General features: G+C 38.6%; 1 protein-coding gene across 1 annotated transcript in view; it reads right to left on the bottom strand.

The window, feature by feature from the left end:
• Nucleotides 1–3,725: 3,725 nt before the first annotated feature.
• The window catches only part of EFNB2 (ephrin B2), a 58,017-nt gene continuing 48,185 nt past the window's right edge, over nt 3,726–13,557 (bottom strand). The window contains exons 3-5 of the mRNA XM_077482913.1: nt 11,079–11,171; nt 9,361–9,474; nt 3,726–7,353 (exon numbers count right to left, since the gene is read on the bottom strand). Of these exons, the coding sequence (XP_077339039.1) occupies nt 6,971–7,353; nt 9,361–9,474; nt 11,079–11,171 (590 nt within the window). The 3' untranslated portion in view covers nt 3,726–6,970. The remainder of the gene's footprint in view (nt 7,354–9,360; nt 9,475–11,078; nt 11,172–13,557) is intronic.

Genomic DNA, 13,557 nt, shown 5'->3' with positions numbered 1-13,557 from the left:
AAATATAGTTGTCCCAAGTTTACAAACTATACAAAACATCAACTGCAACAAAGCACTAATGCATACTGTGTCGGTGGGCTTTTGTTTGCACCAGAATTACTTTTCTCCCCATATAACTCAAAGTGAATGCAAAAGCAGTTGATGCAGCTCGGAAAGAGGTCAAATATACCTGTCAATGAATAAAGTGATTTTAGAAGTGTTTCAAATTGATATTAAATTCAAGCAGAATACAGCAGAAAGTAACTAAACTTAACTCTTTTAATCAACATTGACTACTTGTAATCCTTATGCTGCTAGCATTAGTAAATAGATAGAAAAGTATATCATAGTTACTTGTTTTAAAAATGTTTCCATATCTTCACTTACTTCCTGGTTTCCAAGCCTAGGCAAATTATGTTATACATCATAGGAGTTATCAGGGGCATAAGAGAGGTTTTCTTAGCTAAGCACACCCTCCTGCCTGCATGCCTAGGCTAAGTAGGCACATGGATCCCAGGAGGTAAATGCTGCATGAATCATCGCTCCTTACTCAAGATGACCACGACCAAAACAACTAGGGGGTGTTTTTTAAAGTGATTTTTTTTAACAAAATAAAGCATGGAGACATGGATGCATGGGTGAGTTTACGTTGAATATTAAAAGTAAATTAAATGGCGTTTTTGGTTTGTGGTGCTCAAATGCAGTGTAATTTCACTTTAAGTGTATCAATCATATATGTATATTAAAAAAAAATAAGTAAAAGCTTATAGCTTTCATTTAGGCAATAAGAAAATAAAAATGAGTCAGTAATCTATTGGCTGTGAACTTCAGAATACAACAGCAACCGGCTTTGCATTCATGGAAGATATATCAATACTTTGCGCCGGCGCCTCCTGGCCCTTTAACCACCTCAATACAGGGCACTTACACCCCCTTCCTGCCCAAGCCAATTTTCAGGTTTCAGCGATGTCGCTGTTTAAGGCTGGGTTCACACTGCAGCGGTGATGAGATCGGATGTGATACGCACCGCACTGCAGTGCAAATCACATCCGATCTCTGTGCGATGCGAGTTCAGCCATACAGATAGTATGGCTGAATTCGCATCGCATCCGGCCCAAACTCGCACAGGACCCTTTTTTTGGTCCGCAGCAGAATCAGATCGCATGGGTGTTCACACCATGCGATCCGATTCCTGTCTGAGTTTGCAGATCGCACTGCAATATGCGAACTGATCTGAGGGTGTCATTAATGTTTCACTGACACTCCCAGCAGTTCGCATAGGGCAGTGTGAACTGCCGCTGGGAGGCATGCGATGCGGGAACTCGCAGCAGATTCGCAGCGTTCCCGCATCGCTGCAGTGTGAACCCAGCCTAAATGACAATTGACAATGACAACTGCGCGCCCATGCTACACTGTACCCAAAAAAATTTATCATTTGTTACCACAAATAGAGCTTTCTTTTGGTGGTATTTGATCACCTCTGCATTTTTTATTTTTTGCTAAACAATCAAGAGACCCAAAATTTAGAAAATAAAAAAAGTTTTTCTTTTGTTTCTGTTATAAAATTTAGTAAATAAGTAAGTTTTCTCCTTCACTGGTGGGCACTGATAAGGTGGCACCGATGAGGTGGCGCCAATGAGGTGGCACTTATAGGCAGCACCAATGGGCACTGGTAGATGGCACTGATATGCAGTACTGATGGGCATTTATAGGCGGCACTAGTGGGCACTCATGGGTGGCACTGGTGGGCACTGATAGGAAACACTGAGGGTACCTGAAAGGCTGCACTGATGGGTGGCACTCCTGGCACTGATACATGGCACTGATATGCAGCACTGATAGATGGCAATTGATAGGCATCACTGATGGCACTGGCAGGCATTAGGGATGGGCACTAATTTGCATTTCCCTGGTGGTCCTGGAGGCTTCCTCGTGGTCCTGGGTAGGCATCCAAGGGGGGCTGCGCTGACAACCAATCAGCACAGTCCCTCCCGTCAGGAGAGCAACCAATCAGCTCCCCACTACTCGTGTCTATCAGAGGTGAGTGAGGAAAAGCTGATCAACGGCTCTTCCTGTTTACATCGTGATCAGCCATGATTGGACATGGCTGATCACGTGGTAAAGAGCCTCCGTCAGAGGCTCTTTACTGAGAACGCACCACCAATGGCCACAATGCGCTCCCCCATGGGCACGTGAGGGCAGTCGCTCTGGGAGGCCATCATATGACGTCCACCCAGAACGAGAGCCACACCGCCCAGCTGTCATTTCACAGCCGGTGGGCATGAGGGGGTTAAGAAGTTTCATATGCCAGGAGGCAGGATGCGATCACATGATCGGGAGCTTTCCGTTAACTACCAGCAACTGTTGTGGGAGTTCACAGAGCGCACGTGCTTAGTACAGCTGTGTTGGCTAATTGGTACGCAAATATGCATCTGCTCCGTGCCAAGGCCCACCTGCTGAGAGGCCGCTTATTTATGTACTGTCGCAGCCTAGGGGTTAAACTTTAAAATGCCAATATCATCAGAATAATATTTTTGAAAGCATATATTCTAGTGAAAATCAATGACAAAAATGACATGAATCCCTTGACCATAAACAAGGTACTTGGTGGCACTTCGTTATCTGGCTTCATTTTGAAATCTACCTTTAGAAACCTTTTCCATATAACAATAAAGCTGTCTTTTTATATAACCTCAAGGGCAGTTTTGTAAGTTTGTGAATAACAACTCCATAAGCTTCAGCTTAATTTAATTGTGGTACATTTACCCATTAACCTTCTGGATCAGAGAACTAAGATAATATCAGGAGGGCAGGTTCATAGGGTTTGTAAAATAGCCATTAAACACTACAGGGTTATCATGTACTGGTTAGACCCTGTGGTTTGTAAAATCTATAATCCCCTTATAGCTGTCCAACTCTGTTTATGAAATGTATGCAGATATGTGTTTATAGTGCTACCATGAATAGCTTTACATTTACCATGTCACAGCTTTCTCAGTTTTTCAAAATGTAGTTTAATACTGGTGGTAGACTATGTTATAGCTTAGGCAGGCCATACATGGGTCGAATTTTCGAAAGAATTTTCTTTTGAAAACCTTATCTAAGAATTTTCATTCGTATTTCGCACCATTAGTGGGCTGCAGCAACAGCTGATATTTGTTCAGCAATCAAATTTGAGTAATCGGACATGTTGGAAATTTTTTTAAAAACTATTTTCTAACAAATGATGGGAGAATCGTGCGAGAAATGTACCGTAATTAAAAAAGAAATGTGCATGTGCAAGAAAAGAAAATTCACAGTCACGAAAATTACTTTCTGTAGCAACGATGTGAAATTGAAGGCTTGGTTGGCCGAATTTCGAAAATCAATCAATCGGATCACAAAATGGACAAATTGTCTGACTTTCAAAAAAAAATTATTTCGAAATTCGACCATGTATGGCCAGCCTAAGGCAGTGGTTCTCAACTCCGTTCCTTAGGATCCACTAACAGGCCAGAATTTAAGTATTACCTTGGGGAGATGCAGACTAGAATACTGCAATCACTGAGCAGCAAATTATATCACCTGTGATGTATTTCAGTTATCTTGCAAACCTGGCCTGTTAGAGAGTCCCGAGGACAGGGTTGATGGCCACTGATCTAAGGCAAGTACTTGATGACAAAAGCAATAACTTTACCATTTTTAAACAGGATATGGATTATTGGAATAGCATAGGAAAAGGCTAATAAATCTAAAGATACAGCACATTCCATAGGAAAAAATATTTTATTTTTTAAGAACAAATTCAGTTTGAAACAAACGTGGAATGTGAAATTTCAGAGCTTTGTTGTCTGGTAAGGAACAGGTTGAAGGGCTAAATACAATGTGAAACTAAAGCAAAAATTGTAAACCTAGGAAAAGGCTATTTTGTTTCTTTAAAAAAAAAAAAGGAAACAAATATTTATAAACTCAGGCATAATACTGTGTTACTTACAAAATTGGACAAAAATTATTTTAAATAAATATTCATGGTACACAATTACGGCACATATATGCAGCAATTTGGCAACCTTTTTTTTTAACCTTTTCTTCCTCATTACAGTGCAAAGGGAAATGACACTGCCTTTAAACAAGCGGTAGCTAAATACATAGCAAAAATTCAATTTTATACAAAACATTTTGCTTAGACTTTGTAAAAAAAATCCAACATTGCTTTATGTACACAATCTGGTTAAGAAAATCCATTTCTGTCTTTTTTTTTTTTTTTTTTTTTTTTTACATGTGTAATTTTCTATATGAATATTTAAAAAGGTGAATAAGGCTACGGACACACCCCAAATCCAGATACAGTTCTCAACATATTTACAGCTTCACTTTGACATAATGGTGCAAATTCCTAAGTCGGGTGACTAAGGATCACATGATCTCACAAGCAAGGCATTTACAGAAAAAAATGTTCCAAACCTGAACCAACTTCTAAACAAAAGGGAACAGTTTGAAGATTGTCATTCGGCGTCAGACACAAAACAGACATAAAAGTAAAAGGCTGACACTATTTGCAGGTTGTTGCATCTGTTAGCAAGATTTTCACAGCTTTAATCTAAAGGAGATGGCCAAAAGATGTTAAACAAAAAAGAAAAAAAAAATCACTTGATTGACTGTCGATAGCACAGAGGATGGCATACTGTGGCAAAGAAAAGGCGATTACTGCCAGCTTAGTATACCATTATTTCAGGGTGCAGAGTAAATATGTGCATCATACAAAAATATAAAAAACTGTATTATGCAAATGTTAAATAAATGCCACCCTACTTTTTATTTTTTTTATTACTGACCACACATCTCTTGCTTAATGCCAACGTAATAATCAGGTTCAAGAAAAAAATAAGGAGAGCAATCAGTCTGGTGACAGTTCATTGTTGCAGGTGCTCCTTAGAGATTCAAGAACCTTAAATCGCTGCTACTAATTTTTTTTTTTCTTTCCATTTCAGAGAGCAAAGTGTTACCATAGAAACAGAACTGTGTTGATGATATCTGTTTTGCATAGCACATAAATGTAGGAAGAAGAAAAAAAAAAAAAAGCAAAAAAAGGAAAGAAGGTAGAAGAAAAAAAAGACATAAGAGAAAAATAACAAAGAAAAAAATAGGTATTGCGTTCTGTAACCTGCTGAAGTCTAGTGTAACATTTTTGCATTAAGGCAAAAAGGAAATTCGAATGCAGAAAATGACTGACAACACATTTTCTCATCTTTGTTACACTTATGATGCAGTAACACTGATTTCCTGCTTTTGGGCTTGAACTTCCTAGTCTGCTCTTGTGTGAGACGCCTTTAGAGGGCTTTGTTATTTTTCCTTTTTCTCATTATTGTTATTTTTGGAATACTGTTGTTTTCTTCCACCAGAAGCAACGTCTAATTCTGCTCTCTAACGCCAACAGTTAAGCCTATTTAGCTGTTGCAAAAATGGATTTCACATCTTCTGGTGGGGCAGGCTGTGCAATATTAAATTATATATTAGTAAAATCTTTTATTTTTTTTACTATATATCCCCTGTGTGCTATACACCTATTAAATACGTTTTTTTTTTTTAATTCTTTCCTGCTCTCCATACTAATAATTTATTTTATACCTAAGAACTGTAAAATGTTTGCCATATGTGCTTTTACTTTGAAACAGAGCACCAGCGAACTTCCATGTCAACGGCGATTCCTACACGGCACTCCCTTGGGACAGCATGACCACAAAGCGAAAGTGTCCAATGATTTATTTAATGAGTGCCAGATAAAATGGCTTTCTCTAACGAAACATATCAGTGTAGGAAAAAAATAATAATATTTCGTTTTTTTTAGCGGGCATGTTGAACATATGCTCTACTTTGACCTTTGGTTCTAGAACTCAGAGGTCAGTTTTGGCTTCCTGCTATTATCTTGAAAGCTTTCTCTATCTGAGGAATAATATGGTCAGTGTAGCACCTGAGTCTGCTTATATATTTTAGTCACAACAGACTAGGAGTTTCGTAAAACTTGTTCTTATTGCCTTTATCTCCAACAGTCTTGCCTCGTAACAACTTGCCATTGTCCTTCCCTACCTGCTTATGCTCTTTTCTAAGAATGCGTAGCGCAAAGTGTGTCACACACCACTACTGGATAGTCCGTACTCCTTCAGCTACAGTCTTACTCCACTGCATTTCATAAGATATCAAAGTGCTTTGCTGCCGATGTCAATTTCTGTCCTATGCTTTATTTCAGAGGCAATAGAATTTAACTGCATTCAGCAGTTTAGCCTGTGGACTACTGGACTTGCTGACAGTTTAACTTCTTGCTGGAAGGCTCTGTATTAGCAAATACAATTTCCATAATATATTACCCATTCGTGTGTGACTGCAGTAGAAATGGATGGAACAAGAGTCTACAAAGGTTAATGTTCCATTAGTGATAAGGGAGGTGGAGTGAAAAGAAATCTTATGTGAAGGATAGAGCAACCCTAGACAACGGATGAAAATGAAACAGTGATGGACTAAATTTTAGAAAATGCAGATATCTGTGTTTTTTTTCTAAAGTCCTAGACACAAACATTTACTGACAAATCCAGTATGCATTAAGAAAGCTAGTCGATATTAAATCAGAAGATTGCATTTCAAGATAAATAATCTAGAGCATATTTAAAAATGCCTAAGATGAGTAATGTCCTTGAATCTGTCCATGTTAACCTGGCTTTTGAATATGCTTGAATGCCTGAAGCTCATGGCTTAGAGGGTGAACATGACCAGGGCATAGATATCAGAATGGGCATATATGAAAGTCTTCCAGCTTGCAGTGAACACTTTTCAGAGGAACCATCGGATCCCATAAACTGCGCAGCTTAAAGAGGCTTTCTCTGAAGGAAGGTTTTCCCTTGTGCCTGTTCCCCAATGCAAGTCCATATTAATGCATAAGGAATCACTAAAAAACCCCATCAGGAAGCAACGGACTTTGAACTGTCCATACTATTGTCAAAAGGTACCACTGAATGCCTCAGACCTTGTAGTAGATGTTTGCTGGACTTTGTGGTGGCATCTCTTGCACAATGTAAACAGGATGTCCATAATCCCCACTGACTTTTTCATAATGTGGGCAGAAGACACTGTCTGCAGTCCTTAAAGGGATGATAATGTCACTTGGCTCTGAACCATTGTTATTGCCACTGCGCTTTGGTGTGGCTAATGTACTAAGAGACAATGTTGTCGTGTGCTGGGGCGAATGCTTTCTGTGTCGTCTTCTGTATTTCAACAAAAGCACCACTAGAGTGATGATGATGACGATGAAGATGATGCACCCTGAAGCAATCCCTGCAAATAAGGCCACCTCAGATCCAATGATACTTGTGTGTCCAGCATTTTTTCCATTTGTACTAGACCCTAGAAGAAGAAAAAAGAGCATTCAGCAAATATACATCTTAACGTAATGTAATCTTAACCTAGCTGCTATTTTATTTGGCCAGGTTTAACATTTTAAATTCTCGGTAGAGCATACAAAATGAACTGGCTCGCAGCTGAACTTTGACAAAGCAATTACCCTCTTAGATAGCTAAATGCAAACACAGGGAATACACAATCAATATTAAACAAGACTTTGTGTCTCATAAGCTTACTTTCATGCAGAAGTTCAACCACATTGTTTCTGTTATGGACATCCATCAACAAAGACAGCGATGCCTTTGTATACGCCTCTTCTTGGAGCAATTGCTGGATGTCCTGTTACTCTTGTATGGAACAGCAATTCCCATAAGAATTGTCATAACTGTACAAAGCATATCCTATTGTGTTTCCCAGCAAATGCTGATTAACCTATTTAGTGCCTGCGGGAACTGCAGCCATGTTCCCTTATTATGATACCAGTTATATTGCTCGTCGATGCAGACGGTTGTAATGTAATGTAATTTCATGTACTTATCAGTGTTGAATAAGAATCTATCTGCACTCATGAAAACCAAAGTTAATTTGGGCACCGTGGTAGAAATATTAATGATTCAGCTTATGTAATACACAATTAACTAAACAAATGACTGCACATCTGGTGTGCAGTAAAAAGTGTCACATTGGAACAGTCTGATATTCTGCTCTTTCAGCACATTATGAATTAATTAGAATAATAAGTACAAAGAGCATAATAAGCACAATAGGGGCCATTATGGATGAACACATGGCATGGAACTCCTCCCAATTCTCACATCAGAAAGTCATGCCATAGGATATGCAACACATATTTACAAAAGACTTGACACCTAACCTCTACAAACTATATTATGTAACATTTGTAGGTTTCCATCGGTGAACAAAATAACTACTCACTGTCATATACCACCTATAAACATCCCATACAGATTTTTTTCATTCTTAGACCAGGATATCATGAAGATGACTAGTCACGCCCCCGCTACCTCAAAATATATCACCAAGGGCATTTTACAAGTGGGCCTAATGTTGGGTGACATCGGCAGGTTCAATAGAAACCAGCAAACATTTGGTCTGTTTGCATGGCATCCGGTCTGACAGAAGCCGGCCATTTGGACATGCATGCTGGAAAACTGCATGGCTGCAAATGCTGATCGGAGTGTTCTGGTGGGGGGGTTTCCCCCCTGTCATAACACAACAGCTCAGTGGGAGAGATCGGTATATTAACATCGGATTGTTAGTACAGCGACTTCAACCAGGGCTGTCAGCTCTTTTTCGTTCAGCCCGCTGGGTTAAATGAAAAAAAAAAAAAAGAATGGTGTGTACTAGGCTTAAGGCCCTTTTCACATGGACCAGATCCAGTTTTGCTCAGCAGGGGATCTGTCCACTGATCTCCTGCTGAGCAGAGCGGTGGATGACAGACCACTCTGCTCTACAGGCAGCTGGATGTAAACGGACTGGCTGTCCATATACACCGGACTGCCCTCCAATATGGCCATACAGAGGGGAACAGATCCTCTTCCTTCCTTTTTTTTTTGCCAGATTTGTCCTAGAGGTAGCTGGGTGTAAACAGACAGCCAGTCCATTTACATGCGACTGCCCATAAAGGAAAATTGGGGATCCGATAGGGTCTGTCTGAAAAACAGACAGCCGGACCTCATCTCTAGTGTGAAAGGGGCCTAACACAAAAATACTCCTTAGAGGCTGACCTATAAATGCCAGGCTGCTATAAATATGCCTATTCCATGGCGGAAATGAAAGAGGAGGTATGCGATTTAATGCTTTACCACACCTTCATAGGAAACCAATACAGTACATAATAAAATACCTATCTTGATTTGTACAGGCTAGTGCAATGTAATGGATATTTTAAGAGACTTGAGAGCAGACCTGCTGATTTGAGACTGCATGAAATCTCTGTCGGGAAAAACACATTTATAAAATATTTATAATATAAAAAAACATGTATACCTTCAGGACCATTGACAAATGGACTAGTGGTAGAGCTCTTTCCATTGGTACCAGACTCTTGATTTGGGCGTCTTGTTGGGTTTGCATCTTGACTAGTACCCGGAGAGTTCGGATCTATATAAGAATATAACAAAATCATCATTACATTGAGGAAGAAACAACATATGATATGCTGTCTAAAGATATTGTATGAAATAACACTAGAGGACTAGAAGGTGAAAAAAGGAAATCCATTGTGTACGTGTTTAGTTGGGAGTAATTTTCTTTTTCTTTAAGGAAGCACAGAATGCAAGCTATTTTAGACACTTAGCCTGTAAAACCATCTGCAGAAACTATAGGGATTCTCACAGTTGGCAAGCAAAGCTCTGCAAATGACATTTCAATTTAGCAGAGTGAGTTGATTGACTACTAAACCAAGTTCTAATTAGAAATATTATTCATTCCTGACACACACTAAGTAATCTATACATGTGGGCTCAAGGAATCTTGAATAGCTTGCCTTGTATAATAAATAATGTGCATTCACAAAGTGGTTGTGAGTGATTCTTTGACAAATATTGATTCTATAGACAATTGATTCTGCTTAGATCAATCCAGGAAGAACTACAAGGCACACAATGTGCAATATAAATTTGCAAGTAAACTTAAAGTGGTTGTAAAGGCAGAAGGTTTTTTTATCTTAATGCATAATATGCATTAAGATAAAAAAACCTTCTGTGTGCAGCAGCCCCCTTAACACTTACCTGAGCCTCATCTCTATCCAGCGATGTTGTAGGATTGTCTCGGCTGCCCGGGACTCCCCTCCTCATTAGCTGAAACAGCAGCATGGTGCCATTGGCTCCCCTTACTGTAAATCAAAGTCAGTCAACCAATGAGGAGAGAAAGGGGGAAGGGCGGGTCGCAGCTCTGTGTCTGAATGAATACACAGAGCTGCAGCTCGGCTACCCCCATAGCAAGCTGCTTGATGTGGGGGCACTCGACAGGAGTGAGGAGCCAGGAGAGCCGAAGAATGGGATCTGAGAAGAGGAGGATCTGGGCTGCTCTGTGCAAATCCACTGCACATGGCAGGTAAGTATAACATGTTTATTATTTTTAGAAGAAAAAAAAAAAGACTTTACAATAATTTTAAGGTAAAAATTAGGCACATTATATTTTGGTAAACTTTATAGCTTAACAAAATCCAAAAGGATTAGCAAATGTACAATTTGTGTGGAATGTTAAAAGCTTTGAATCAGATGCCATACACTCTTTACAGAGGAAAAGTTATATATCAAAGGAGAAGCACTAATTTTTTCTATAGAGGATACATTACTCCTTGCAAAAAGTAACTTGACTCAATTGAATTAAACTGGTGCTTTGCCATTATGAAAAATCAACTTTGAAACCAAAGTCCACTTTACTAAACATGATGGAGATTGGAGTGCCCAGGCACTGGCCAACTATATAGGCAGCTGTTTATTTTTCTTGTTTCTGATCAATGGCTGTTGATTGTCCAACATTACAGAAAGTCAAATTATGTAGGTAACAAGTACCCATGTGCACAATGGCTGCGTAACTGCTTCCATAGACCATTTTTATAGGTAGAGCAATAACCCTGTCATGGGGAAGTTTACTAAATAAGCAAAACTGTATTGCACTTACTATCTGCATGTTTCTGCTCAAAACTGGTAATACTGATATGCTTGGGAGATCAAGCAAAGTTTTACGTTAGTCCTTACCTTGAGCGACTTTCATAAGGATCTTCATGGCTTTAGTAACACACACTCCCCCTTCCTGGTTATCCAAACCCTCTCTTGAGCCATTGGATGTAGCTGTTGAATAAGATAAAAAAAAAATCAATATTTAAAACCAATATAGAAATACATTTTTAACAGCACACTAACTAGTCACCACTGGTGACTTATGACCGCATTTGAGTCCAGTTCTATAAACACTGTAAATTCTAATCTACGGCTTTGATGGTGCCTCCTGAGGTTTGCTGATTTAGAATAATTTTCCCATGTTTAAGCCATTTATTTCATTGTATAAATAAGTTCAGGAAATTACAGGAATGGTATAGTGTATCAGTTAATTGTTACCATTAACAATAGTAACCTTCTTCTTGTCAACTCAAGTCTCACAATATTTCATTAACACTGTGCAGCAGGTTCATGAGTCAGTACAAGGATTCATTGTTCTTGTAAGGACTTTCAGAAATCAAAGATGGTGGCTAACATTTACATTTTTAAGGTATGCACTTTGCCAATAATTGTTGGGCCAGAGCAAGGTTCCCATGATATGATATGGACCATAAATGGTCAATGACTAGGTCTTTGACCACAGCGAGAGGTTTCTAATTTACCCTACAAATACAATTATTTTATTGCTGTCTTTGCCTTCATTTGGAGAAGCTTCAGCTCACCTCCTATCCTGGACATAGGAAGTGAGAGGAAATCTTTCTAGTGGGGAAACACAGGCACCAATAAAGACTTTATGGAGTTTCCAACCATTTTCACTCTATCAATATTTGAAGAAAAATGTTGGAGTTATAAAGTCATGCACATTATCATGTGCATGATCATCATTCAGAATACATCATTTAGGAAGCCCCAAACACAGCAAGGCAAGGTCTCCCTGTGTGCACAGATACTGAAATAGAAATGTAGTTTTTCTTCCATATTAGAGAGTTACCCTGAGTTATAGATCTTTCTTAGCACAGATCATTGTATTGTCTATTTAAGGACTGTTCATGAATAGAGCTCTGACTTGTATTTTGTCACTCACAATACCCTGGTACTAAAGGAAAAAGCTTAATCTGCATCCACTAATTGTCCTAGATACTTGTGTTACACCATTGTATGAGTTCAACACCATTGTACCACCCATCCATCTATTGTAAGCAGCTTGCTGCATCTCACAATACCCATAAATCTCTATTTCACTTCCCTAAATGTATTCTGCATTGTCTTTGTTAAATGTTAAATGGGGGATTATACATTATCACATAGTTTGAATTACTGCAGTAATTATTGATTTCCCCTTCACGTTTTTGCATACTAGTTCTTCATTTTAATTATTGCATACAATAAAGATCTGAGGATAAACCAGTATTTGAGGCACAATATTATTCAGTGCAGTCACTATGCCTCCCTGCTCCCTGTTGAGAAAAATTATCGGCAGCACAAGTGCCATTCAGTTGGGTTGGCAAAGCCATGGGCTCTCAATGTGAGGGAGTAGTAATGCACAGTCCCAGTATAGAGCTGTGGAGCACAAAGTAGAACACATGCATTTAATAAACAAATGCAGTAGCTCCCGTGTACATATGTAATTTACAAAATATACATAAATATAAGATTTGTTAAATAATAATATACATTGATAATATAATATATTGACTTTATGTTGATCTTTTAAATATACATGTAATAAAAGAAACTAGATCTACCTATAGGATTCTTCAGCTTTCTATAAACTGCACACTGGTATTTTATGTCATCAAACCTATTTTTATTCCAAACCCTTCTTTAAGCAAAAAAAAAAAAAAACAATAGTAATCTAATCTATGAGTACATCTGACAGCATGACACTAGAACACAAGGCTCACAAAATAATGGAGACATAGTTTTTTCTTTTCTTTTTTTTAGTGGAAACAAAAATCAATAGCAAGCAGCAGCCCTAGACATAAATCAAATGTGTCTGTGATAAAAGTTTTTTTTTTACGACCTATTTGCCAATGTACAGGCAAGTAAGATAGAGGAGAAATAAGTGTAGAGAAAGTAGAAGCTAAACTCGTGCTTAGCTCAATCAGTTTTCTTTTTGTTCTTCTTTTTTTACTTTATTATAATGAAACTGTAGAAAGCCTATCCTTAGACAGCCACAAATATATTCACAACTGAACAAATTCTTGAATCTGCTATCAAGGTGACAATAATGTATAATTTTTAACACTGCTGGGCTATACAAGGTCCAATTCAACAGTGATGACTGGCAGAGGTTCAGGCCATGTGAAGCTTCCCTAGAGGGTGATAAAGAGTGTTTCCGACTGTCAGAAGAACACGTTATCACTCACAACGGTTTTACAGCAGATGTCTCACTGCCCTTAAGTGTCAGCGAGACATCTTTCTATCTGAGTCCAGCTTTATTTAATAAGGCAAAGAGCAACTGTACAGTGTGGTAACCCATAGACAATATGAGCTAAAAGCTGATTGTTCCATGCAG

This window comes from Lithobates pipiens, unplaced genomic scaffold, assembly GCF_037356315.1.
Source record: "Lithobates pipiens isolate NorthernLeopardFrog02 unplaced genomic scaffold, aLitPip1_a1.2 Scaffold_16, whole genome shotgun sequence".
Taxonomy (NCBI): Eukaryota; Metazoa; Chordata; class Amphibia; order Anura; family Ranidae; genus Lithobates; species Lithobates pipiens.
Note: the sequence above shows the minus strand (reverse complement) of the source record. Positions and strands in the feature narration are given on the sequence as shown.